The sequence below is a fragment of the Phaethon aethereus genome (genome assembly GCF_964289735.1).
Source record: "Phaethon aethereus genome assembly, chromosome: 3".
Classification (NCBI taxonomy): Eukaryota; Metazoa; Chordata; class Aves; order Phaethontiformes; family Phaethontidae; genus Phaethon; species Phaethon aethereus.
In genome coordinates, this window is record NC_138576.1 from 110,351,917 (window position 1) to 110,379,694 (window position 27,778).

The 27,778-nt window shown below is 36.7% G+C and overlaps 1 protein-coding gene across 4 annotated transcripts in view; it reads right to left on the bottom strand.

Moving 5' to 3' along the window:
* CDC42BPA (CDC42 binding protein kinase alpha) overlaps positions 1 to 27,778 on the bottom strand; it is a gene marked incomplete at its 3' end in the record, with an annotated part of 187,639 nt that overhangs the window by 71,348 nt on the left and 88,513 nt on the right. For all 4 annotated transcript variants that reach the window (XM_081997793.1, XM_081997796.1, XM_081997795.1 and 1 more), the window contains exons 6-10: positions 6,376 to 6,469; positions 5,397 to 5,597; positions 4,565 to 4,813; positions 1,661 to 1,740; positions 420 to 586 (exon numbers count right to left, since the gene is read on the bottom strand). In XM_081997793.1, coding sequence (XP_081853919.1) covers positions 420 to 586; positions 1,661 to 1,740; positions 4,565 to 4,813; positions 5,397 to 5,597; positions 6,376 to 6,469 — 791 coding nt within the window. The remainder of the gene's footprint in view (positions 1 to 419; positions 587 to 1,660; positions 1,741 to 4,564; positions 4,814 to 5,396; positions 5,598 to 6,375; positions 6,470 to 27,778) is intronic.

Here is a 27,778-nt window from a genome sequence, read left to right on the forward strand (position 1 = left end):
CTGACGTCTGAGGAGGTCAAAAAGATGTTACTGATAAATTAAGACATGCCAAAAGACCCTCCACTGAGCATTCTACAATTTATAATTGCCAACTACTAAGTTCCAATTTTTCAGTAATTGTCAGCTGGACAAACTAAGTTCTTAGAGACTTTAAGAATGAAATCTTTATGCCACAGTAACCAAGGCATGGTGTGAACAATGTTAGCACGTTATAAGAAGTTGCATATGCAGGATATTTCAAGCATAAAGAGTAACAGAATTTTAATTTGTCAACGGAAATAATGAAGAAAATTCCTTCCTGCTAGAAAGCACTCCAGGAGGTATATTTATTTTTTTCCACAGTATAAACCATACCTTACAAAGCTGCAAGCTAATCTAAGTCAAAAAAGTGATTGAATGATTTTTTTACATGACTATACCTTGCAGTTTTCTACTAAGTTCAAGCTTTTCCTGTTCTAGACGCCTTATTCTCCTTTCATATGCTTCTGTTGCTAAACTATCCTCCAAAGTTCTTTGAATGCTGGCATCAAGATCCATGGAGGGTGGTCCAGCTGTCAGTCTTAGACAGCTGCGGTCTGAAAGCACACTGAGGGAAAAACATTAGAGTATTGGATTTTACAACAGGCTGTGCTTAAAATAATTAAAAAAAAAAAAATCAACAAATAAATAGTTGTTTAAATTGTTAATTACTATGTACTTTTTTTATACAGTCAAGTAATACCTTGATAGTATGTGCTCATTAAAAATGGAATTAATTTTTACCTAGCATGACTGATCTCCTCAATGCATTTTTTGTTACATAAAAGTGAGGGAACTCCCGATTAAAAATTATCAGTATGGACAGTCTACATTACCAAGACAGCAAAAAGCAACAGTCTAGGTAGTCAGTAAGATTACAGTAACAGTTTATTTTAAAATAATTAATCAAGTTTCCCAAATACTTTAAAGACAACAATCACAACAAATGGTGTGAAATTATCACATGACAACTAGGGCATGGACATATCAGAAACGCTCTAGCCCTGATTCTGTGGATACTCATGTACACATACTACTACTTACGCAAATAATCCTTTTGAAGCCTACAGGACATGTCACATAACCAGCATTAAGCACGTGTGTTTGCAAAAACATAGGCCTGGTTTTTCAATGGTTGTAAACATTCCTTATTTATTTATTTTCATAAATGGATCAAGGAGCTTAAATGGACTTCCTTGTTACTGTTTAATTTAGCAGTAGAGATGAACATGACAAATACCGCATTAATACCAAATATTGATACAAGTAATTTTTAAAATTTCCACTCAAGACTTACAAGAGCATAAAAGGACTAGAAATAAAACTGTTTTTAAAGCCTAATAAGTTCTCTCTGGGTCCACACATCTGGTCATAACTTTGCCATATGCAGTTAACTTCATGCATTGTCTGAAAACCACCTTTCTCAAAAAAACTCCTCTGAACATAGGTGGTGACCTTTAAATTTATGTCAATTTTACCTGTAGAGAGCTCATTCTTTTGGAAAGACAGCATTTTAGAGTACGGCCTAGTAATTTCCTCAATAAACCACACTCTTTGGTATCTGTTTGCAGCTGGTTTCAGAGACTGAAACTTAAGATATTATGTAACTATCCTACAGACAATTTTGGAAGTCTTAACTTACCAGCTACTTGTATACGTGAAACCCACAAATGGTAAATGATGGCCAGAAAATGCAGTGTGTGATGGTGGAGGCATTGTTTCCTAGGAAAATAATAGGACAGTTGAGTAAGTAATAGCCTACTGGACTTAAAAGGAAAAGATTTTTTAGTTTAACCGTATGTGAAATCTTAGTGATAATATCATATTAACTATATTCACAGTCATCCTTACCTACAGCCCAAATATGAAACCACATCACCTAAATGTATTTATAATAGCATGCAATATACAAAAATACAGCATGCTGGCATAAAAATGCTTTTCTAATTAAACAGGCCATCATTGGAGGAAAGCAGAACATTACACATACTAAAACCCAACTTATTCCTTCTTTTTTCTAAGCAGCTCTTAGCCCCAAGAGTATCACTTTTATTCCCTCCTATACTCCTCTGTGCTGTTTAGTCAAGAGGGCATCCTGCCCGTAGATTTACCAACCCCACTTCCAAGTGGGCTATCTCTATGTGGAGAGAACAACCGTCAGACATTTACTAGAAAGAAATAATACAATAGGGTTTTCTAATCCTGTCAGTGCTTTGACCATTTCTTCCTTCATTGTTCCTTTTTCCTGACAGAAAAAGAACTACAAACCGAAATAAATCTTTGAGTTCCTCCTCAGGCTAAAATAACCCCGTTGCTGTATTATTCGAACCACTGTAAGTTGTAATATTCTTAAATATCCTGTTAAAAGTTTCCTGTTTAACCCCAAGATGCAAGGTTTATATTGCTATACTAGAGATGACCTTAACAGTCATCAAAAGAAACTCCCCAAGAAGATGATTATCATACAAAGTGCTAAAAGGTTCTCAATTTTAAGAAAAAGTAACAATTTTTTTTTTCCCCAAACAAAAAAAACACCAATGACATGGCTAGATTGTATAAGTACATCAAGTCTACATTGTTGGGCATTTCGGAAACAAAGGACAGACCAAATTACAAAGCCTTAACTTTACTGATTGATAATAAAAATACCAATTATTACACAACACAGTTAAGAAAAGTAAAATTCTTTCTCCTTTATACTTTAATTTCACATTTCATAGAGTCAAAACCATCTTCACGAATAACTGTAAAAAAGACCAAACGCATAATTGTGTTTTTTAACAGCCCGTATGACAGTTTTCAGTTACCACACAGGTAACTGCATGTTGGTTCTAAAATATTGTCTCTATTGACGATGATGTAAGATTCTGTAAAAGAATTTGTTTCTTTGCTGATTCTTTGGTGGAGATCAAAATACTTATTTCCTGCTAGTTATGTGAATTCAACTGTGTTATCACACTGACAAGATTATAACTGAATCTATGTCTACTGTGCCTATCCGTAAGGCTACCAAACCGAACAGTTAAAAGCTAAAAACTTGCAGAACTTAGGCTGCCTAACAACACCGTTCTGCCCTTTGTGTGTCTGTGTACTTTTAACACACTGTTTGAATTACATTATTATGTATATAATTTTTCCATGGGACCACAGCCTCATTCCAAGTTCAGGCAGGACAATAACACTCAGAGCTTTTCAACATTGCCTTTTATCTCCAGCACTGTGCATACCTCATCAGCTGTATGCCATTCAAACCTTGCAAAGAATTTAAAAGGAAAAAAAAAAAATCTCATGGGCTTGTCTGTGGTGCTGACTTCTGTAACAGTAATGCAAGTATGTGAACTTTCCTCACAAGATGTATATGGAAGACAGCAGGGAAAACACCTCCAAGTAACATATAAGAATTTAAGAGGAACAAATATTAAATACAATGTCCACTAGTTGAAGCAAAAATGTAAAATACTCAGTCATGCAATGCCTCAGGCTAGGTTTTTTTCAGAGATGCTAGGTGCGAAAAGAAATGGTAAAAATATAACCTTAAATTAAACAAAACAAAAAACTACCTTCACATGTTTCAAATGAGGAAACTGAAAATGAAGCTCCAGAAACTATCATTCATCTTGAACAGCCCAATGGCATTGCTTTTCATCCCCAAAAGTCTAAAGCAAATTAAGAATTGGACTCTGTTTTCATGCCCGAGACTAATAACTCATCACATTCCTTCTTCACCTGCAGCTCCCTGCTTCTTTACAATGGGAAAATACTCACACCGCACAGGCACCTTTTGAGTGCCTGAACTGGGAGATTAGGCTCCAAAAAGGAAGACCCCTGGACTGGCCAACATTAGAACGTGTGAATGACCTCCAAAAGGTATTTCAGCTTCACAAACATGGCTTCAAAAAGATTTGCTACATACATCCTTGTTCAAAAGTATAGAACACTAAGGTTCTTAAAAATCAATAATTGCAAAGCTTCTTAAGCAAAGGCAAAATAATTTCTTTCTCACTAAGATTGTTCCTGAAGAAATGGCTGTAACATTTCTCTCCTCCTAAATTTCCCAAAATGCAACTCAATTCAGAAAACAAGCTGGAAAAATTTTAGTGCGAATGAACTGAATGGAATCTGACAGAGATATGAGCAGAGTAGAGCACTACAATAAAATGCATTATACAAACTCAGTGCAAGTCTCAACAATACTCGGCTAGAAACACTGTGTCTTGCAGACTATCTACATGTAAATATATTATTCTTTATAAGACATGGACATTAAGAACTTGTAACTGCACATAACAGATGCATGTGTTAGTTAAATACGTGTAAAGTTACAATGAATTTACGAAATTGAACTGAAGTTATCCTTACACATATATGTTTGGAGGATCAGCCTCCAAACTATCAATGTATTCTCCCCACAGTTCTTCAAAGCAGCACTTAGTTGTTGTTTATGCAGAACACAGTGTACACACTGAAATAAACTGCCATTTACATATATTTTGTTATAAAGTATACTACAAAAGCAGATTTGTCAAAATATTGATTCTATACTTACAGAATTTTTTAAGCAATCATCATCCACATCAAAGTTTGATGTATCAGTGGGGCTGCTGACTTCTGGGATGTAAGGTGCCTCACAGTTTCTAATGTTGTCCCAATCAATCCCAGCAAAAAACGGATGGTTCTTAAAGTCTTCTATCCCATTTTGTCCAAGTCGATGCTCTCTGCTACAAATGAGCCTTCGGATGAGGTCCTTTGCGCTTTCAGAGACATCTGTCACTTGAGCAGGAAACTGAAACCTCTCCTTAAAGATTAAAATAAGAGACAATAGTTTATTACCAAGCTGGAAAAAACACCTTTCTTAGTGAAAATCATTATGTAGAAAAAGAAATGTGCAAATACTCCAGTTCTGAAATATATGCAGCAAGGTTTTTAGGAAAAAGACTTCCCCAAAGGATTGAAACTACTGGAATTTTTTTGTCTCCCAGTTTTTTTTCCTTATTTAAATTTCTCTTACAGTGTTGAATTCTACAGCTACCTCCATGTGGAAGAACGTTTAAGAATCTTCTGCATAAGCCAACCAATGGATCCACCAGAAGAAAGTAACACAAAAAGGAGTGATGTAACGTAGCCAAGATTAACTCCACAGAGTGAACTAACAGCCATGTTTCCAAATCCACATTTTTAGTTTTGAACTGCTTTGTCCTAAAGCAAAGCCATCTGTAATCCATAACAATAAACCTACTATGTGGAAACCTGTTTTTTGTTCTACATTTATGAACATTAACATAATTAGTACATAAAACCTCATTTTTAAATAAGCCTTCAAGTTACCCTATTACTTATTAAAAATTAGAGACAGAGACAGAAAGAGAAAGTGCACTAACTTTGTGGTTCATTATTTTCCCATAGGTCTCCACCAAGGACTCAGCATAAAAGGGCGTTTCTCCATAAAGCATTTCATACATGCAAACGCCTAGGGACCACCAGTCACACTCGGGCCCATACTTCCCTTTTCCATCTTCCATGGCCTGCAAGATTTCTGGAGAGATGTAGTCTGGCGTTCCAACTGCCACTGAAGACTGGACCTGTAGAAGTTACATTTCCAGGACTAAAATCAACTTGCATCGTTACAGACACTGCTGTTTGTGACACTATGCACGTTTATATAAATTTAGCCTAGTGTTCTGGTTATAACAATAGTAACTAAACACAAACAAAGGCTTCTAAAGTCATAAAGAAATACTTAAGCATCCAAGGTACTGCATTAACAGGCATCCCAATAACATACTTCTGCTAATCTCTCACAAATATTTAATAACAGAGAAAGAACAAAACTGTCAATTCTTAAGCTTCGAGCTGTTAAGTAATTATAGATTAGGTAATCACATATTAACACAAATACATTGTAACACTCCGGGACATGATTAACACACTGGAATTACATTCTAGTCACACCTACTATATCCTGTGCAAGTTTAGATATACTACAATTAGCACATCAGCGTATTTCAGCATCTCATCCTGCTTATACTAAAGCTTACATTTTCAACAAAGATTAGAGCTCAGAGCTCAAAACCGAGAGATTCATCATCAAAAACCTACTCAGTACTGACAGTACAGCTTCTCTTTTATTTATTCACGAGTTGACTATATACATCTAAAAAGCTTATTAAAAGCTTTAACATACAGTAAGTCCAAGCAGTGTGCAGTCATATTTTGAACCAAGGTTAGTTACATACTAATACCATTACAATTCCATTCCATTTGACATAAGGACCTTTTCTCTTTATTATGACACATTTTAGTGGCTAGCAAAGGAGTGAAGAAAAAGGGTTTAGGAAAATATCATTCTTTCTAATTTACCGTTCCATCTTCCATCAGTTTCAGACAAGAACCAAAATCTGCTAATCGAATATGTCCATTCATATCCATCAAGATGTTGTCAGGTTTAATGTCCCTGCAATGAAAACACATTTCAGAATTAGTACAAAAATGTACTGCATACATTATAGTCCAAGCATTAACTCTGCAACACTCTTGTCATTCAAAACCAGCAACAGATCAGTAGATGGAACACAATCACTCATCATATGGTGAAATTTGCACCAGGGACATTTCGTGACAAGGGCTGTAGATCAAATCATATAATGCCTGTTAATTTTAATAAGAATTGTGCTGTCAAATTCCTCTCATCTCTCACAGGTAAATAGGAGAATCTCACTTGCTCTGAACTTTTGTACGTCAAACTTTTAAATTGTCTGAAGAATTTTAGTGAACTAACTCTCAAGTGAAGGATGCTTACACTGGAGCTGGATGTTTTCCTGTTAAGTTTTCCCACAGAACAAAGGTCAATGAAACCCTAAAATAATTAACATGTTTTTAAATTTAGTGTCTTTCATCAACATTTTCCTCTCACGTATGTCTCAGCTCACTACATGTGTCTGTTGTACTTCTGCTGAAATGACCAACAAAGCCATTGTACACACTACTGCAGCTCTGCTTGTCCAGATTCTGCAGCTGTCTCATTCAGGTCATGATACACATGGAAAAATCCTTCTAAGCAGGCAACATAGTAAATACTCCTTATTTTGTAAGTTTGACTCTTTTTGTCTTGTGTTTTACAGATACCTAAGTATACTGAAATACAGATAAAGTGTATGCTGCCAGTATGCAGCTGACTAGGATGAAAGCATGTATGCTCTCTAAGTTACCAGAGGGACATTTATTGTTCAGCTTGCAAAGGAGGTTCAAATGTTGAAATTAGTTTTCATTAAAGTACAGTTATTAGAAATACCCACTAAGCTACATTTTAAAAATAGATGACATTATTACATTCTTACTCTATCCTTATCTATTACGTTCAAAAGGTAAATTATGACTCTACGAATAAAGTACTACAAATACTTTGTCAGTGAACAGTCACTGCTAAGGCATAAGAACAAATCCTCTAAAACAAACAAAAAAACAAGTGAAGCCCCGTACGCTTCACTCCCTTAACAACTTATGTCATCAATTGCTTTGCAGACAAATTTCAAAATATTCACACTGCAAATGAGAGCAAGGTTTTGTTGTTTGGTTTTGTTTTGTTTTTAATAAAAAATAAGTTATTAACAATGTTTACTGAGAATTTATAACGGCAAAAATATTACAACCACACCTTGAACAACATTATAGAAGCAATGGCATGAAGGTGTCGCACTGTGACACACTCAGTGACAATTAACATGGTAACAGTGTTTTGAAGAAAAGTACTTTCTGAATTTGTGTTACCCAAAGACAAGCAGGGAGTGGCCCATGCTGAAAACAAGTCTTAGCCACCTTCCAAATATGCAGAAACATTTACAAAGTAAAAAGCACACACTACTTAAGAAATCATGCTTTTGCATCTTGCAACTGAGTGTAAAGACAATTCTTTACAAAGCAAATAATAAAAATTTACCAGGTCCATTCTCTAATTAACATTCTTCCACTTGATTTTTGTTGACACTGAATATGCCAAAGAATTGCAACCTCCAGATTGAGATACTTTTATTTATTTTACATTCACCCACCAAAAACATTCTCTTAAACATGTTTCTAAATAAAAACAAACACATGCTATTGAGACCTCTGGGATTGTAACTTCAGTTTAAAACACTTTGGAAAAACATGCACCTAAAATCAAGTTCCTCGTAGAAGCTGGACCTAGTTCAAGCTAAACAAAAACATGAGTCACCCTCGAGGTTCCATTTATCCATGTTCTATCTTTTAATAAATTCCCAAGAGAAACAATAACAACAATAATAACAATAACCACCACCATCATCATACCAACCTCCCCCATTTGATCTCACAAAACAGCAGAAAACATGAAAAATCTCACTCTGTTAACACTGCGCAAAAACAAACCTGCAAACAACACTGAAAGCACTCAGAGGAACAAGTATTTCTTGCAAAGCAAAGTTTGTAAGGCTCAGTAATAACTTCACAAGAACAATTTTTATACTTAAGGAAAAAGAGACCAGTGTAATGCATACAAATTTTTTTCAGCTCTTGTAACAGAAGGTATGAGTTATGAACAACTGTTCTGAATTCAACTGAACTACGTTAATAAAAGACAGTTTGAAAGACAAGAATTGCTGGCACCTGCAGAGGAGAGTAGGCTATAAGCAAAGGGAAAGTTAAGAAAATTATGAGCCCCAAAGGGGAACGAGGAAGGGGAGTAATTATTGCCAGTGTAACTGAAGAGTTCAAAGGTGGTGATTATGGGGAAAAATAATATGTCATAAACCTTGCATGTTTACTGAGCCTACAGTTGTTACATTCCATTAGAATTATGAGTTTTGTTCCAGGTTATTGTTTCAAACATTTGGTGACTCTCCTCTAGTGATCAGAACTGATTCTTCTCCTGTTCTAAACAGACCATGCTCTTCCCTCTTCACATCCACTCCACCTTCCCCACCTCATCCCAGTTTCTCCACTGTATGAACTGGTTTCCCCTTCCCATGCTTCCGTCTCTGCTGCAGTTTTATTCCTATTATCCCCTGCCTCACCTCAAAAACTGAGATGTCCAATAACTCCACAGCCTATCAAACCCAAATCTCCTCCCCCTTTATTTTCTTCTTTCACTCTCAGCTTCTTCGCTCCTAAGTCCTAGTCTCCCTGCAGGTACACATTAACTGATCTTTTTTTCCCTCCCATCTCAGTTCTCAGCAGTCACTATTTCCCCATTAGTCACTTCCCAGAATCCCTTCCCATTCCCACTGGCTTTCTACTCCTCTAATCCTTACTATCCTCTTTCCTCAGGTCTAAATTTTGTTCTGTTGCACAGGAACCTTCTTTGGCACCAAAAGGAAGAGCACTATTAGCAACAAAGAGTCTCCATGCTGTCTCTAGTGTCTATTTACCAGCATCTCCCAAAATTGCAGGGACAAGTCCCTTCATTCTTACAGCTCTGAAACGGTGCAAACCTACAGCAGCAGCAAACTGAAAAGCATTTAGGGACCAAACTCTGCATATGGTGTTTGAAATCTGTAACAACTGGTATATTGAGGGGAAAATTATAACCTGAAAATATTTAGGAGGGGGCAGAAGAATGGAAATACATCTATGACTCAAGGAAGACTCTCTCCTGGATTTCAACAGTGTCTCCATATCCCAGAGCAAAAGAATTCCTAACAGGGCTTGTTATAAGTATTTTATTAATTTAAAATCTATATAGGAAGAGCAACGCATGTTTCTTGATCTTGTTCCTGGAAAGAGATCATACTTACTGCTTCAGGCAGATATTAAAGAAGGAAAATTCCAGACCAAATACCTAAAATCTGGCAAAAGTAATGAGCAAATAATTAAAAGTTATGTGGTTTAGTGAATAAACCACTGGGCTGAATCACCATAGATAAGAGTTACTAGGCGATTGTGGGCAAGCCATTCCAACATCACTCAACGATAACACTGGTGCTCAGTCAAGCAGCTAATATCATCTGGCTAGAAGGCTATGGAGCCCTAATACTCTAATAACGTCATAATCAGTTCACTATAATAAAAGAAAAAGGTCTTCTCACTTGAAATATGAAATAATAATTCAGTTTCAAGAAGCAGAAGCATTTGGAAGCCATTTTATGAACAGATTTTTTAGTGGGAGCAAGTACTGAATTGGGGGAATTGCTCTGACACCCGTGTGCCCTCTGGAGCCCCTGAGTTCTACTGAGTCCCAGACAGTTCAGCCCTACCATTGAGAGCAGCTTCTGGGGGCAGCCCAACGTGCAATGCATACAGGCTGTCAGAGTTAGACCTGGTACACATCAAGCTAGTACAAGTTCTTCAAATGTACTCCACAGTAAATTAAGGGGACATATACCCCAAGAAATACCAACCTTCCTTATATCAACTTTTTTGTCACATTGCCACCTGAGGGTGTGAACTGAGCAAAGACTGCTGTTCTGCTTTTTTTTGAATGAGTGATATACCAGCATCAAAGGAGCTAGGAGTCTGGACCAAGTAAGTTTATTTTAAAAAACACGTATGTCCATTTAAATCATGACCCCAATACAGAGTACAGGAGTGAATTCTATTTTTCTGAGTTGCACTGGCCTTGGCTGCATGAGAAAAATCAGCACTGCACAGCAGCTTGGATAAAGTGATTCTCTTTGTATTTGTTATGCAGACTTTTGTTATTTGCTTCTGTTCATCTGGAGAATGCTATAGGAATAAACAGTCTGTGTGATATTGGAAACTTAATTTGCACAGAAAATGAGTGTGGAAGCTTATGAAAAAAATTCTGAAAAAATTTTAATGAATCATTTTCCTAATGCTTCTTGGGTTAATTTGGGAAGCTGTTCTTCAGATTGGCCTGTTTACCTGGATGACTTCGCTCACCTCTCTTTAGAACAGTTTACTTTCTTAAGCCATAATTAAAACACAAACATTTTACATACTAACTGTGCTAATATAAACAACATTCTGAAACAGGACTACAGCAGGTATCTGGATTATTGCCATTCATTTTGATTTCTCTGTTAATGAGCCAGATTAGAATTTCATTTGTTCAGTAAGCCTCAAGAAAAAGTATTCCCTCTGCGACATGCTAAATCCATAGCACATTCCAGCTGTAAAAGAAACTAAGAAGAATTTTTAATACATGTGAAAGTATTTTTTTTTTTTCCTGGATTCATTTCTGATTCTAAATGAGACTTCAGGAATTGTGAGGTCTTGCATATTGAAATTTGGGCTAGGCAACCTCCTTAAGTTCCTTCCAACTTGAATTACCTGATCATCTTAGGGTTTCAAAGCATACCTGTTCCTGAGGTTCATCTATGTCATTCTTTGAATCACTGAATTAATGTGACACAGTTATTTGCAAGACCGCATGGAATTCCTCAGGTTTACAGCACAGTAAGCATCAGATTCCAGAAGAATCTTAAGTTAATAGTTTCATGGGCAGCCTCATGGAGGCAGGAGACCAGACAAACAGAAAGGAAGGTACACAAAAAATAGTGACATTTATTGCAAGATTGGTAACAGAATGATTAAGCAGCAGTTGTGTCAGACACTACCAAAGATTATGTCAACGAACCAACTTGCAAGCCCACATCTTCAACTTTACATGATAAAAACCCTACTGGCATTAAAGAGTTTGTGACCAGTAGGGATTCCTCTTTTCTGGTAAATGTACAGTTACGTATGACGCAGAATGACTCGCTTTGGTTATTCACTTGTAACGTAGTTATTTTTTTCAAAACAAGAATGATCAGGCAGAAATGGAGGAAAAGGTGAGTCCTTCTTGCTAACAAAAGTTGGCCAGATGGTGCAAGGTGGCACCTCTCAATAGGTCTTCCTTAGAAGAAACATTTCAGATGCTAATGGACTGTCCTCATGTACACAGATGAGCTCTTAAAAAAGCAGCAGAACTGAAATGACAGTAAAGGGGCTTATGTGGTTCTAAATTCAACAACTGCGATGTGAGCTGAGACTGAAGAAAGAAATGGACCTGTCTATTTTTTAGACCTCCTATTGTCTAGGAGCAATTTGATAGCTGAGCTACCAGTTTATTTCATCCCCACTGGATAAGAAAGGGATAATTTGGAGAACAAATTTTTATTTCTAATGTTAACATGGAAATTAATTAATTTTCCTAAACAGGTCACACTCCGCAAGACATGCTGTCCTTGAATAGTAAAGAACAAAGTGAATGCCTTACATTACATTATTTTTCTGTGAAATCTTCACATGAACAGTATTTTTTTAATGCTACCAATGCAAATTAAAAAAACAGCAAATAAGAAAAATAAATTGGTTTCAGGTATAACTGCTTGCACAGAGAAACTGATCCAGACAACTTATTACTAATTGAGGATTTCACAGCACATTATTTTCTCATTATACATGCATGAGCATTCCCCAAAAGTATAAATCAAAAGGCTAAAAGCAGACATCAATGGTTATAATTATCCACTCTTACAACAAGAAATGTTATCCTTTGCCAAGTTACTGCCAGAATGCCTGGACTTTTTATCCAAAATGCCTTCAGAACACAAGATTATCCTTAGTCAGGGACAGAAGTTTGGCAAACTGTTTATTCCCCTCCCTTCTGTTGTTTCAGGCAGACTTTTCTTCCACACTCCTCCTCACACGGAAATGCTACATCCATGATAAAAAATGAAGACATTTGGTTTTGGCTGCACACCAATGAAAGCGGAAAATTTGGTGCCTGTGAAGTTTTTATTAAGGTATTCAGCGATGCCATACTGACAGCCTGCTTTAGATATAGAGAGTGAAACAGCTGGTGAACTTCCGTCAAGAATGTTAGTCAATTGATGCATTTTTTTCACAGTCAAGCCTACGGACATTGATGTCCAGGAGCTTATTTCTGTTTTCCATTACAGTGTAATGGGTTATATCAAAGTCAAAGTTGCCATATTCTGCCAACTAGAGTTTATCTGAATTCTAGTGAGCAAAACTAGAAATAGACATCTGGCAGAAAGACCGATGTGCACTGAGCCAAATTAGATTTGGACAGTCGGCAGTTATTCTTTAGTAATCCCAATAAGATAGGCTGCACAAGATAGCAGCATGAGAAAACTAGAATATGTTGCACCTCATTAACCATGCCTCTTATCAAAACTCTACCGTGCCTTCTCCTAAACAGGCACTCCTCCACTTTTGGGTGGAATCCAAAAAGTACATATTTCAACTGAATTCAAAAATCATTTAAATAACTTTGATCACAACCTTTTTATTTACATAGCACCCAAACAGTTGCATCATGTTTGTATATTAAACAAAACCTGCTTCATAATAAAGCTGACAAACTAAAGCTTGCAACTGAAAAAGGCATAGTAGCCTTGCATATAGCCTTGAAGTCAATAGGAATAGTCAAAGACTAAACAGTTTAGAATTTAAACTTTAATAAGCAAAGCAACTACATGGAAAAAATAAATGCTATAAACAACCTTATTTTAAAATTACAGTGTGGAGGTTCAACTTTTTTTTTTCCTTAAACAGTATCTTAATACTGTAGAACTCCCTTGTTTTCTCATTAACTCTTGATAATAAATCACTATATATGTGTTGTTCCAGGAACACCCAGTAATTCGCCTCTACTAAATCTCACTACTCTCAGCAGTAGGATATTCATCTAAATTTCATTAAAGACAGTGGACAGACTCCCATCAATTATTAGGAAACCTCAACCAAACCAAGACAATAAAGGTTCTAGATCTGTGACGTAGTCATCATTTATTGATCAGTGTGTGCAATTTTATAGTTATACTGTTGCACATCCTAACCAAGTTTTATCCTTAGTAATATTATAAAACTACATGAAAGACAATACAGAAGTCAAGGTTTCATGTACTAGATGCAGTACATGTGCTACATCACATACAGAATCAGGTACTGTATTGGCACTTACTTAGTATCAGACTACACGTTCTGCCAAAGTGTACTTTTAAAATCCCTAATCCAGACTGAGAGAAATAACTTCTGTGTCCACTAAAAATGAGGTAATTACATTCCTCTTTTACTACAAAGAACTTGCACCACAGACTTGAAGTATACTAAAAAGACTGAGGTGAATCGTTACCTACATCGAGTGTGGGCAACACGAGAAGTAAAGAATTTAAATCCCAATGAAAGATACTTAGATGAGACACTTTCATAGTAATGGCAGTAGGACACTGGAACAAATTGCTTAGAGAAACTTCACCATCTCCGTCACTGTATTTTTTTTTAAGAACTGGTTAGACAAACATCTGTCAAGAGTAGTTTAGCTATAGTTTGATCTTGCCTTGCAGCAGAAGAAAAGTATTAGCTGACCTCTCTAAGTCCTCTCCCAGTCCTTTTCTCTACATTTCCATACCAGTCGTTAATTTCTGCCACTCAGACAAATATTTTGGACACAACACAGTATTTACCTTATGGTATCCAATATTCTTTATGAATTTCAAATGCTAATAAAGGAAATAATAACAAACAACAGGGAATGACTACATCAGCCAACACATATACATCTTGAGTTTGTTCAGGCACTGATATTCATTCCTGAACACTTGATCTGAGTGTAGTTACTGGCTTATAAATATATGCTCCACCACATCGCATTATAATGTCCTTATTTACCTTAGAAAAATGTCTCCATGTGGCCTTTGTGCATATGTATTTGCTTTCAAGTAATGGATCTCTCAAATATGGTAACAGTTCTAAAACAAGGATAATTATTTTTAAAAGCTGCTTATAGCCAGGGTTTTTTTTTCCTTCTTCAAAAAAAAAAGTATAAGGGGCAATTTGAAAAATTATGTTTGATAAGTACATACTCCCTGTAGGTATTGTCTTTCATCTAAAGTGCTAAGCAACTGACAGAACCACATATCTATGGAGAAAACCCTCACATCCAGGCTAGGTCCCTCATGCAGTATTTTGAAGAGATGTCAGAGCAAAGTCACTTGTGATGTCTAAGGGTTATTTCTATTGTCTTGTCAGTTTTACACGCTAAAACCAGGAGCATACTGTTTCATCTTATAACTGTTTTAAATTTAGTGCCTTACGATGCTGATTTAGAGATGCCATTTTAAACACCTATAAAATAAAAGAATTGCAGACAGTATCAGAAAGACAATTTTTTATGGCAAACAACTGTGGACACAATGGAAAGTCTGATATCCAATGCATCCTGAAACTGGTCAAAGTTCAAGCAAAAAAAAGATAGTTAATTGAAATAGTCCGACTACCAAACATTGAAACCATTAAAAAAACAAAACCAAAAACCAAACAGATGAACTGGCCTCTTACAATAGAGCAAGAATACAGAAGCTTGTAACTTTCCTCAAGGTTGTCTCATACCAGAATTATTCATATTAGACAAAAAAACTTGTAAAAAGTTATGTAAGTTATAAAAGTTATATAAGTTATTAAAGTTTTATATAAACCTCAAATATAAAATTGGGCACACATAAAGAATTAAACATTTGAATGTTTAATAATGTATTGATCTTAAACAGAATAGTACTGTCGAGCAAAAATTCATGCATAAAAACACGAGAGCCTTGTACCATACTTCTTTTCAGGTAATTTTAATAGTTACAAATATCTATTTATAATGGCCTTTGAGGATGCAAAATATCTGAGGCACAAGCATAAAAGTTTTGAAAGATGTGCAAACAAAAGATGGGAGAAATAAAACAAAAATGTTTTTTATTTTTTTTAGAAACAAAAGCCAATTTGAAAAACAAGTGTTTAGTTTGAGAAGTCCAAACATCAGCATAGGAAATTAGTAAAAATTGCTAAGTGAATGCAGTTTGTAAAAGTCAAGAAGATGACAATGCTCAGGAAATTAGTTAAATATTCTCACCTGAAACAAGACAAGTTGTAACATAACTTGATCATATCTTGACATTTAGTAGTAGTCAGGCTTACAAAATTTGTGAAAATGAACAAACTTTCTTTTCCTGCTCTAAAGTCTAACAAAAATAAAGCCCCTGTTTATCTCAAAATGCTCAGCATTTTGATTAACCCATCAAGGTTAACCTTTGACATTGCCGACCCTGTTAAGATAATAAATGCTGGCAAGATTGACCTCAGGCCATTAGACAGCACTACATGAGTACCATCCACACCACGGCTCCTTTGCACAGGTTTTTTTCTGCGTAAGAAGTCCTGGCTAGCAGAGGAGACGCATCTCCTCATAAGAACGGCTTCAGCACGCGAGTCTAAAGCTACAGCAGGGCACAGTGTACAAGTCTCCTCCTTGAGTTTGAGAAGTGTGGTAACCACCAGTACCATAGCTCTGTTGCCCTAAAGCAGAGTCTTTCTTTCACATACTAATTTCAAGAAGAATTTACCCTTGCTGCCAGATAATGTTAAAGGATCATCTAGCTGGTTTAATCTATTGAAATATAACTTCATTGTTAGGTTTGCCTCTCACATCAGGAGCCCCAGCTATGGTCATAGTTTCCCCTAATGTCTCTTGCTTTTCTTAACTGAGGACCCTGTCCTCATCCTGACTCCCTAGTTAACCATATTGAAACTCACTGTACAACAATGCTGAACCTAACAAAAAAATTAGGACAAGAATTACTTTTTTTTTTGTGTGTTTTTTTGTAAACAAACAGCAGCAAGACAAGGTTTATAGGAAGACTTTCAGGTGGTGAAATATATATGAAATTTGCTGAAGATGCAAAGTAGGCATCTACTCTAGCCTGGACTACTAATCTGAACTTTATATTCCAGTGCATGGATTACTATGTTTTCCTTAACTAAATTGTTTGTAAATTTGAAGTAACTATATGTGTGCTTTTTTATTATTATGAAAGAATATTCTCAGGAATACACAGGCAGAGCACATTAATATATGCAATAAGAAAAGGATTCATGTCAGGCCTGTTTGCTTATTGATGGCTCTTCAGAACCCAATTACTTGCCAGCAGGAGGGTTCAAAATAGGTGTTTAAATTATATCTTTATGTGACTAATTAACTGTGCCTACACTGAAAATACAACAGTAATTTGAAATGATGGGGCCTCTTGGGGAAAAAAAAGTGATGGCAGGGAGTGGATCACTCACCTAGCAAGCCCCTATACCAGAGAGGCCCTGAAGAAAAAAAAACAGTTGAAAATGGGTTGTGAAGCAGAAGTTTGGCCATGGTAAACTATGTACTTTTGTTGAAGGAAGAGTTGGGAACCTTTAATTTACACAGCATTTAGAAAACAAACAAAAAACCTGATTTCATTTCTCTACCTCCATCTGCTGTTCTTCTAGTTTTCTAATAAGCTAAAATACATGTAGTGGAGGACCTGGCTGAGGGCACTCACTATTTTCGCCTCTCTAACCTGCCCAGCTGTCACAATGCTTTTTTTGGATCCGATCTTTCTGCTTATAGTTTCACATTCCTCAGCAGAAACTCCACACCAACAGTATTCATCAGAGAAAATGGACATTTGAGTCAACACTTGAGAGAATAATGGCCTTCAAGTTCAAGCCCAAAGTTGCATGAATATTGAGAAACAACACTAAGTACGTGGCAGGCAAAGAAATATCATAGAAGTGTATTCAATTCATCTTGAACACAGTTTGCTCTTTTTTGTGGCAGTCTATTAGATGATACTTCAAAGTACTTACTAGAAAACAAACTAATTTAAGCTGATAGTGGTGGAAACACGTTTCATTGACAAGCCAACTTTAAATATTAGGTTTATTAACTTAAGATTTCAATATAATTACAATGGAATACAAAGCAGATTGTTTCAACTCTGTGAACTTCAGTTGACAGAGCTGTTTCTTGGTTGCTGAACTGCACTCTTTTGTATCATTCTACACTTTTCCTCCAAAAGAGGAATAAAATTGTTATCATGACAATTTAAACAAACAAACAAACAAGACTATATTTGCCATGTTTTGCCATGTCAGCTTTATTGGAATTCCATTTTGGCTTCTAAGAACTTAAGTAAACAGATTGAGAACTCCACAACCACTACCCTGCAGCATATTCTGAAGATTAAAAAATTAAAGTCTGCTAAGTAAAGCTAGCTGTTCACGTCAAAGCTTTTAGATTTTTAATAGTATCATGAGTTACGGGCGGGTAAAGGAGTAGAAAAAGTAAGCTCCTTAGAATGTTATGTCCATCTGTGAGTGCCATCTGTCAAAGAAATCTTGAAAGAGGCAGCTAACGAGGAATCCAGAATATGCCCAGCTGTTACAGTGTAAATTACTACCTATGCTAGAAAACCTTAACATGTATTTTTAGGCAGATAAATGTTTTCCTCCCTTTTGATTCTCATTTTAGATATGCAGTCTCTGCTCTCTACATTTCAATACAACCATACATAGTCTCTGAAACAGCTAATAGCATTGAATATTTCTGAGATTAATAGACAGCATAAGCTGAGGACTTGATTCATTTTGACAATGACAGCCAAAAAACATCTTTCATATTCATTTTTTTTAAATTCACTGATGATACTAAGAAAGAAATTCACAGAAGAATGCTCACTTAGAAGTTGTCGGGACAATTTAACAAGTTTTAATATATATTCTTATATATGTGTTTGTATGTGTATAAGACACACGTATATGTTTTTTAATTGTCAGGGATATTTATAAGTGACCTGAGCTGAAGCAAGCTGTTAGTTGCAGATCACTAGAAAATTTCTGGGACTGATGAAAAAACAAACTAACCTGCTGGGTCCATACTGCATTCCACAGCAACTCTTCCCTAGTCCTTTTCTATCTTTCTCTGGGAATAAATTCACAGATATAAACACACCAAGAATATTAGGAGGTGAGGGAAAGGGAGGTCTGTACAAAAATGAGTTCTGAGATCACTAGATGCTTTTCATTTTGCCAAAGGAAGGATATAGTGTCTTAATATGAGGTTGATCTTATCCCTCTCCCATCCATGTACCCGATCAGCAGTAAAAATCACCATGAAGCTATAAAAATACATTAAAGGGAGGGAAACACACTTAAGAATACAGAAAATACTTTAAAGACATGTAAAATATAAAGGAATAGCAAGCACATTGCAAAAATTTAAATAAATTGTTTCTTGTTCCTGAGTTATGAGGGAAACGGAACAAAGATAAGAAGCAAAGCTGCAAAGTAAACCCTGGAGGCCCAAAAAAAAAAAAAAAAAAAAAAAAGGTTTACAATGAGAAGAAAATCAATGACATCCCAAGAGAACAAATATATACATCAAATACTTGCCATAGCTCTTGCAACATGTGAAGAAGCACTGTTACAACCTATATATTTTACTGTTCTTCCCCCAGGCTAGTATGGCTTTAGATTTCACGTATTTTTTGAAAGATTGCCGACGAGGAAGAATGTTTCAGAAAACAGCACAACTATACAGCCATTTTAATGCGCTGCACAGATCCTTTGCTTTTTTCCTCCTTCATCCAATAAAGGTTTACTCAACAGTTACACAGATACTTATGATTCTTCTCTTTTTAATGTAAGTCAGTGCTGTTAAGAGTATCCACAAAGAAAAAAAAAAAAAGGCGGAGGGGAGGCTACTGAAGAAAACAGACAAAAGCATGGTTTTTCCAAATATGCCTTCTATTTAACCGTGCCCTAAATTAACAGTATATAGGTTAAATGCTAACAGAAAAGAAGATTCCTTCCTAGTGAGTAAGTAAAAAGTAGAGCAGCAGAGAGCAAAGAACCTACCACTCCTGAAATAACAAAACTAAATTTAGGATAGTCTCTCTTGCTTCCCCCCTAGCTTGATCATGTTCTTTACTGTATCACAAATATGGTATTGTATTTATTACCTTTTGGTTATTTGCAAAAAATAAAAGGTACTAATGAATAACTGTGTTGAAGGAATTCTACTCACAAGTTGTTAAAACACAGCAGAAGACACTGCCATTAAATACAAGAAATGCAAAATTACTGATTTTTAGGTAGCAAAAAAGAGAGTAAGACCATGTGGGAAAATACATCAATATATGTGTGCAAGGAAAGAAAGAAAAATTGTATTTCACTGGGAATTTAGATTATTTCATGTTATTATTCATTCCTTGCCAACCACATGAATAGCTGCTAGTTCAACCTGACCAATGTTGATATAGGCTGAATCAAAGCCTTGCTGGAGGCAGCAAGAAAAAGAATGAGTGCCTTACAGGAGCGTACACTCGCAAGGCTTTATACTGAAAAGAAAAATGCAGCAGAGGAGTGGATCGTTTCCTGCGTGCTATTCCATAGCTAAAGGACAAATCATATCGTGACCCCCTCATGAAATTCTCAACCAAGTCCTTGGAGGGAGAACAGCGCCCAGGGTGGAAGAACACGTCAGTCTCACCCCCATGACCAGCCTTCCCCAAATCTGAATACAACAGAAGCTGGTAACAAATCATTTGAGTCAGAAGTCCCACCCTGACAAGTAAAACAAGATACATTTTATATTATTATTTTATAATTGGCATCATCTTTTCAGTTGTGGTAAGCTAATTCCATGTGAAGAATGTACAGGTTTCTTTCTGACTATGTCCAGGGGGATTACAAGGTAGGTTAGAGGACTCCCCAGAAGTCTCCTGTGCCCATACGACAAACAGCTTTACTACTTCTAGAAAGATTTTCTTTTTTTCTCCCCCTCTTATTTTGCTATTTTAAGACTGTAGGTTGCTTTCCTTTCTGACACTAAAAATACATTCAAAGTAACATATTTCTGGCCTATATAACGAGGTTTTGGATTCTCATTTTAACCCTTATATTCAGGGGTCCTTCTACCCTATCTACTTTTCAGGCTGCAGAGGATTTGGGTAAGACTTTTATAAGAGACTGAGGCTGTGACCCTGCATCTGACAATGGGATACCAAGCAAGATTGATACAGTCTGGGGATTTTTTTCTCCTCAAAAAGACCAGCTTCTTGACCCTTCTTTGGCTGTACAGCACAAATATGTATGGAAGCAGAATGGAAAGGGCAGAAAACAGTGAACAGAAGGATGTGACCCATGTGAGGATGTGTTTTAAATTCCTAGCCTGACTGTTGAATTTTTTTTTCTGTTGTACAGCCAGTTTTTTATTTCTATTCTGCCTTTTCATATTCAATGTTACAGAATCACACCATCACTACGGTTGGAAAGATCATCAAGTCCAACCACCAACCCAACACCACCATGACCCCTAAACCATGTCCTGAAGTACCACATCCACACGTTTTTTGAATGCTTCCAGAGATGGTGACTCCACCACCTCCCTGGGCAGCCTGTTCCAATGCTTGACCACCCTCTCAGTGAAGACATTTTTCCTAATAGCCAGTCTAAACCTCCCCTGGCACAACTTGAGGCCATGTCCTCTCGTCCTATCAATAGTTACTTGGGAGAAGAGGCCAACACCCACGTCGCCACAACCCCCTTTCAGGTAGTTGTAGAGAGCGATAAGGTCTCCCCTCAGCCTCCTCTTCTCCAGACTGAACAACCCCAGTTCCCTCAGCCGCTCCTCAGAAGACTTGTTCTCCAGACTCCTCACCAGCTTCGTTGCCCTTCTCTGGACACGCTCCAGCACCTCAGCGTCCTTCTCGTAGTGAGGGGCTGAAAACTGAACACAATATTCAAGCTGCGGCCTCACCGGTGCCGAGTACATCCTGCTGGCCACACTATGTCTGATGCAGGCCAGGATGCTGTTGGCCTTCTTGGCCACCTGGGCACACTGCCGGCTCATGTTCAGCCGGCTCATGTTCAACCAGCACCCCCAGGTCCCTTTCCGCCGGGCAGCTCTCCAGCCACTCCTCCCCAAGCCTGTAGCGTTGTATAGGGTTGTTGTGATCCAAGTGCAGGACCCAGCACTTGGCCTTATTAAACCTCATACAGTTGACCTCGGCCCAGGTTCATTCAAAATGTTCATACAAAAGTCATTAACTGCAGAAGTAAGGAGTTTGTCAGAAAGAGAATTTTTGAGTCTTAAAAGAGCTGAAAAGCAGCACCCTGTGCAGACAGCTGAAGGGGAAGATAGTAAGAATCAGGTTGTATCTCAGGTAAGAGTCAAATTTGCTGAAGCACCCACGTGAACCAGAAGCCTGCATCTCAGTGAAAACTATGGAAAGTGATTCAAGCTTTGTCATTTTTCGATCCTATGGCAGAATACAACAGAATTCACAACAAGAAGTTACAGTGAGAAAACATACGGTAGGAAACTATGCACTTCATAGCACTGCTACACTTTTTATTAGAGATTAAGATAGGACTGATTTGGTATGCCTAAATTACAAGTGTTTTATTAAAGACAGATTCAAATAAAGAACTGCAGCTACTGAGTGAAAGCTGGGGTTGAATTCATATTTTTAAAAGAAAGTCAGAGAATACTATCTTCAACCAAACAGTTACTTAGGAATATTCAAAAGTACAAAAAACCATCCAACAAACCTAGCCCTCAGAAGTCACCACTCATGCCTTCCTCCCCCTCTTGTTTCCCTCACTCCCACGCTTGTTTTCTGTCTAGTATCCTCCTCCATTTAAATAGCTGGTCACTTGGAGAATCAAAGTGGTTATTTTCAGTCACTTAACCTATCGTTAATCTAATCGTTGCTTGCCTGTTTAAGTAGAATTACTTGTCTGCTGCACACCTAACGGTTAACAACAAGACTGACAGTAAGTCCTTGGCTATATGTAATGTTACAGAAGGTACATTTCAGAATTCACATAATGAGCAGTTTTCGCAAGTTTTGATGCTTGTTTTTATAAAGTTGATCGATATTTGAACTTGATTAATGTCTCGATTAATCATTATTGTCTGGCTGAGAGTCAAGCATTGCTTTCCTTTCTCTGGAAACCAAATTGAAACGCAAATTTTTTATAGCAGGGAACAGTAGTTCAGAACGTAAACTAGCAAGTAGATCAGTTACATCTATAAATGATTTATTAACGTGATGCATAAGCTCAGTTAATAAAAAACTTTCCTTGGACGTGTTATATCTGATCTGCTTCAGGAAAAGTCTGAGTAAAAAACAAAGTAAAAATTTTACTCAATTTTTCTCCAAAAGCATGGAATCTAAGATCACGCCTAATTGGTGCCTGTGCCTCAGCTCCAACCAGGAGATACTTTTCTGAACTCACCACCAGCCAAATGGCTTCCAGCAGGGTGTTTATTTTAAAAAATGGGAAAGTTTTTCCACAGTTCTTGACAATATCAGCACCATTACCAAAGTATTCTGAGAAAACAATGCTTCATCAGTAAGCAAATTTACCTACACGCCTAGCACTATTTTTTTTTTCCACAGATTCAAAGAAAAACACCAATTCTGTTTCAAAACATCAGAAAGCAATGGATGGTGTTTAAATATTGAACTTTTAGTACTCAATTTGAGATGACCTGTTGTAAATAGATCATAGAATCATGTCACAGAATCATAGAATACCAGGTTGGAAAGGACCTCAAGGATCATCTGGTCCAACCTTTCTTGGCAAAAGCACGGTCTAGACAAGACGGCCCAGCACCCTGTTCAGTCGAGAGACAGACAACTGGATACTTGGTTCCTTTAATATATAAAAACGTTCTCTAAAATGTCTATGTAAATTATTTTGCTTCTCATGGATCTGGAGCTGAGGAGCATACAAACTATGTAATAGTGGGAAAGTATGGCCAGTCCTACATTTCTTTAACATAGGAAATAAAACAAAAACCCAGCATTGAGATTTGAATGCCATAAATACACACTCACTGATACAAAATCATGGTTCAAAAAGATCAATTTGACTAGAAGTTTACAAAAAAGCCTCTGCCACTGTCCTGAAAAGTGCATCTACTCAGGTTAAATTAAACTCAAATATTGTACTGACGTGAATCCTCCACTATGGCACCAGGTGATTCAGCTGGCCTGCAGGACCAGACTGGGCAAGTAATTCAGCTATCTACCTCAACATACACTTTTTATAAAATGTCACATGCATCTTGCTAGATAAATTCTGAGAATTTTGTGGCTTTTTCCCCCCTACGTTTCAGTTGTATTAGTATTTTAAAGACTTTGTTGCAAAACCCTAAAAAATTATAGATAAAAGACAACCATCAGTTATTGACACTTTTATAAAATATGCAATACTGAGAAAAGATCAGTTATTTATGAACAATAACAAGGATTGGCCAGTTGAATTCTGTTTGAGCTAATCATGTTTTCCCTCTTAGTCTCCTGTTATCTGTCTAGGGTCAGCTTTCAAGCTCCCTACTAAAGCCTATTGAAGAGACTAGCTCTGACCTCCTGTGAAGTAGCATACAGCAGATAAAGTATTCAGAGTTATTCTGCTTAATATATTACGCAAATGTAATTACAAATCTCAATAAGATTATTACTGATGCTATTTGAATGTTGTACAAACTAGTATCACACCATCAGACGCTTTCAACCAAGAATTCTCATTACCATAAAATACAAATGAAGTTGAAGTCTGCAGCTCACACAAGCACGAGTATCTCAACTATTTCACACACTAGCTGCATTTTTACCTTAAATGTACATTTGGTCTTCAGTAACTCCTGCACTGTGTTCAAGCAGACCAGTTATAGAGAATTTCAATCATAACAGAACCCAAGAACTACATCAGGATTGCGTCAAAATTTCTAACAGGATACCAGAAACTTCATCCCAGTTCAAGATATCCTCTGTTTTCATGTGGCAACGGGAATTTCCCGATTTTTCAGCACAATTCCATTATTTCATCACTCTCTCTAGAACAGAGGGATTAGAAGATTTTTGATGCTGCTGGTAATATTCTATACACATATTAAATTGCACCGATCTGTAGTAGGGAATTGGAAGTTATAACAGAGCCAGAACATGTTTGTGAAATGCTTATTGATCTGAATCCAACAAGCACAGCCAAAATGTTATACAACACTTTCTAACCCACAGAAATCAGTACCTGCAACAGGAAGGTACATACTCAAAGTTAAAGTGAAAAGCTAGGTTTTTTACATCATATTCTCATAAAATGTTTCAGCATGTTAGAGGCTTTACGTTAGTTTCATTAAGACCCTGTAACATACGCACATTCAGTTAGTGTAAACGAAGACAGACACAAATACATTGAGACAGGCACAGTTTTGGCAGGCAGCAACACAGAAAGATTATGGCACCACATTTGAAAGATAAGTAGGGAAATCAGCAAGCTGTTTTGCATTCATGTAGATACTGGCGGAGTACAGAAGTTACTAACTCATTTAAAAATTATGGGACAGAAATTTTGGGTGTTGGTATATTCATAGAAAAGGCAGGAAAATGACAGAACAGGCAAAACAGGATAACAGAACTCTTATCTCCCCAGGGAAACCGCACTGAGCAGCTTCTATGTTTGTTCATGTTTCTAATGGAGCTGGCATAATTGTTGATGACACTTTTTTGTTTGTTTGTTTAAATTTATCTTAAACATGTGAAGGTCAGACATCATCATTTATTAGAAGTCAGTATTCCTTAACTGGAATTAAATCTGTAAGAAAGGATGCAAAAGTCTAGTTTGAAGTCAGATATTACAACACACAAGTGCTGCATTTCAATCATGACATCCTCAGAACTCTTCTGATTTTTTTAATAGAAGAAAAGTTAATCCCACTTACGATATTCAAATGGCAACCACGATGTTTTACGTTTCAGCATTCACAACTCCCATAAGCATTGGACTGTCAAAATCAAATCATGACATTAGTAATACAGAATCTCAGACAAGTATTTTCCAGGAGCTATGCTTTAAAACAACCAGGTAAGCAGAGACTGAATCGATTTGAGTTGCAACTTGACAATCATTTCTTTTTTGGGTACACTGGACAAAAGCCATCACTGTAAATCATGCCTTTTAGATTTAATTTCCTACACCTTTTGGGGTTTTACATTCTTAAAAAGGAATACCAGCTTTGTGATGCAAAGGAGTAGAAAGAGAATGTTATTTGGAGCTATTGCACTTAATCCGGCCGAAAACATGTAGGCTATACTAACATTATAGAACTTTCACTTCCTTAAACGTAATGCATAATAGTTAGAATGACTATAAGGAATACCATATTAGACCATGCAAAAACAGGGAGAAAAATCTGAATTCCTTTGCATGCACAATTCAGCAGGATCAGATAATTTTTGTCACTGTATTATGAACTGAGACAAAATCCCATATAAAAATGTTTTAATAGATTTCCCCACACACACACATGAGGATTGCCACTGAAAGAACAGATGACAGCAGTAGTAAAGGTATTGGTAAGGAACTGGCTAAAAGAGCGATGACAATGGGTAGTGCTGAGGAAATAAAATCAGAGGAAGATTATTAGTGGTAATCCTCCAGGGTCAGTTTTGAAACTGATTTAACATTTTAGTTAACAACCTTGGCACAAAAATAAATACATGCTAATAAAACCTGTAGATATCACAAAGCTGGAAAGCGGCAATAACAGCAGGGAGGACTGGAATATCAGATATACAGAAGTGGCGAAACTGAAGACTATAATAACAGAAATCGGATTAAGTTTAACAGTGTAAATGTAAATACCTGCCTATTGAGTGTAACAGCAGAAACCTCACTTGCACGCTAAGAGCTTATCAACTGTGACAGAGGGAACTGGGTACACCAAATAATACTGTAACTGTACCCTTCCAGTGTGATGGAACCATGAATCTTGGTTTCACTGGGAGAAATATTCCATCAGAGAGAGAAGAATACTGCAGCTAGGACACAAGTTATTTCTAAAATGTCATCTGGCATATTATTTGCAGTCCTAGTCATTAGAGTTTCAGAAAGTTTAAAGTTGTCTGACAACTTTAAGAGTGAACGACAACTTGAAGAACAACCATACTCAAAACTGACAGGAAACACTATCTCAAAAATTGTGATCTGTAAAAGAAATCCCTAAAATTTTAACTTAGACACAAGACACTTCAATCAGGCTACCAAACATGTGCCAAAACGTAACTGTAGCTCCAATAGTATGAAACAAACCAAAACGAAGTAGTCATTGTGGTACAGAGATTTAGGCTTTTTTCATCACTACTAAATTTAGAGTTAGACCCACACGAAAATAAAGAAACATTATCTTTTCCAATTCTTCTTTCTATTTTGCAACACTTTCCCATGATCAGAACCTGTCTTTGAATTACAGCACATGTGGATTTCTTATCTTGCCTTATTTATTGCAGTCCCAAAACCTACTAGCCTTTTTGAAAGTATTCATAATCTAAAAGTTCCACTTACTCTCAGCTGTAGGTTGGCTGTTACTACACCTACAAAGTCAGAGACAATATTAACCTGGACTCAAACTCCACAGCTCTACTGCTCTGCTATAAAAATGAAAATATGTCCACCATATGAAATTACAAACTGTTCATTTTTGACCACACCTGTACTCCACTTTCTTCATGTATTAAATGAGGGTATGATTAGCTCTCTTCAAATTCCCAGACAGAGCGTGTAAAAACTCCCATATACCTCAGTGGGATGCCATCTGATGCCCAGTTCACCACTTCATTGTCAAGAATCACTATCAGCCAATTTCAAGCTCTTGCTTCTTTGCTTTTTGTCAAGCTCTCATGGCTTCTGCTTATCACTGTCATCTGTGTGGCACTCTAAAGTTACCTCTTTTCAGTCACTAAGACAGACCTTGACATGCTTAGCATGCAGCTGCAGACTGTAGAAAGATTTTGGTATACCAGATTAGTCAGTATGGAAAGTGGTTCTGGTAAAAACTTATCTTTTGCTAAGCAAAAATACTGTAGCATATACTCAAGTAAGCATATTAAAAATGAAGTGTGCATGTATAAACATAACATACCAATATATTTATATGTAAAATTAGCATTAGTCTATGATACCTCTGGCA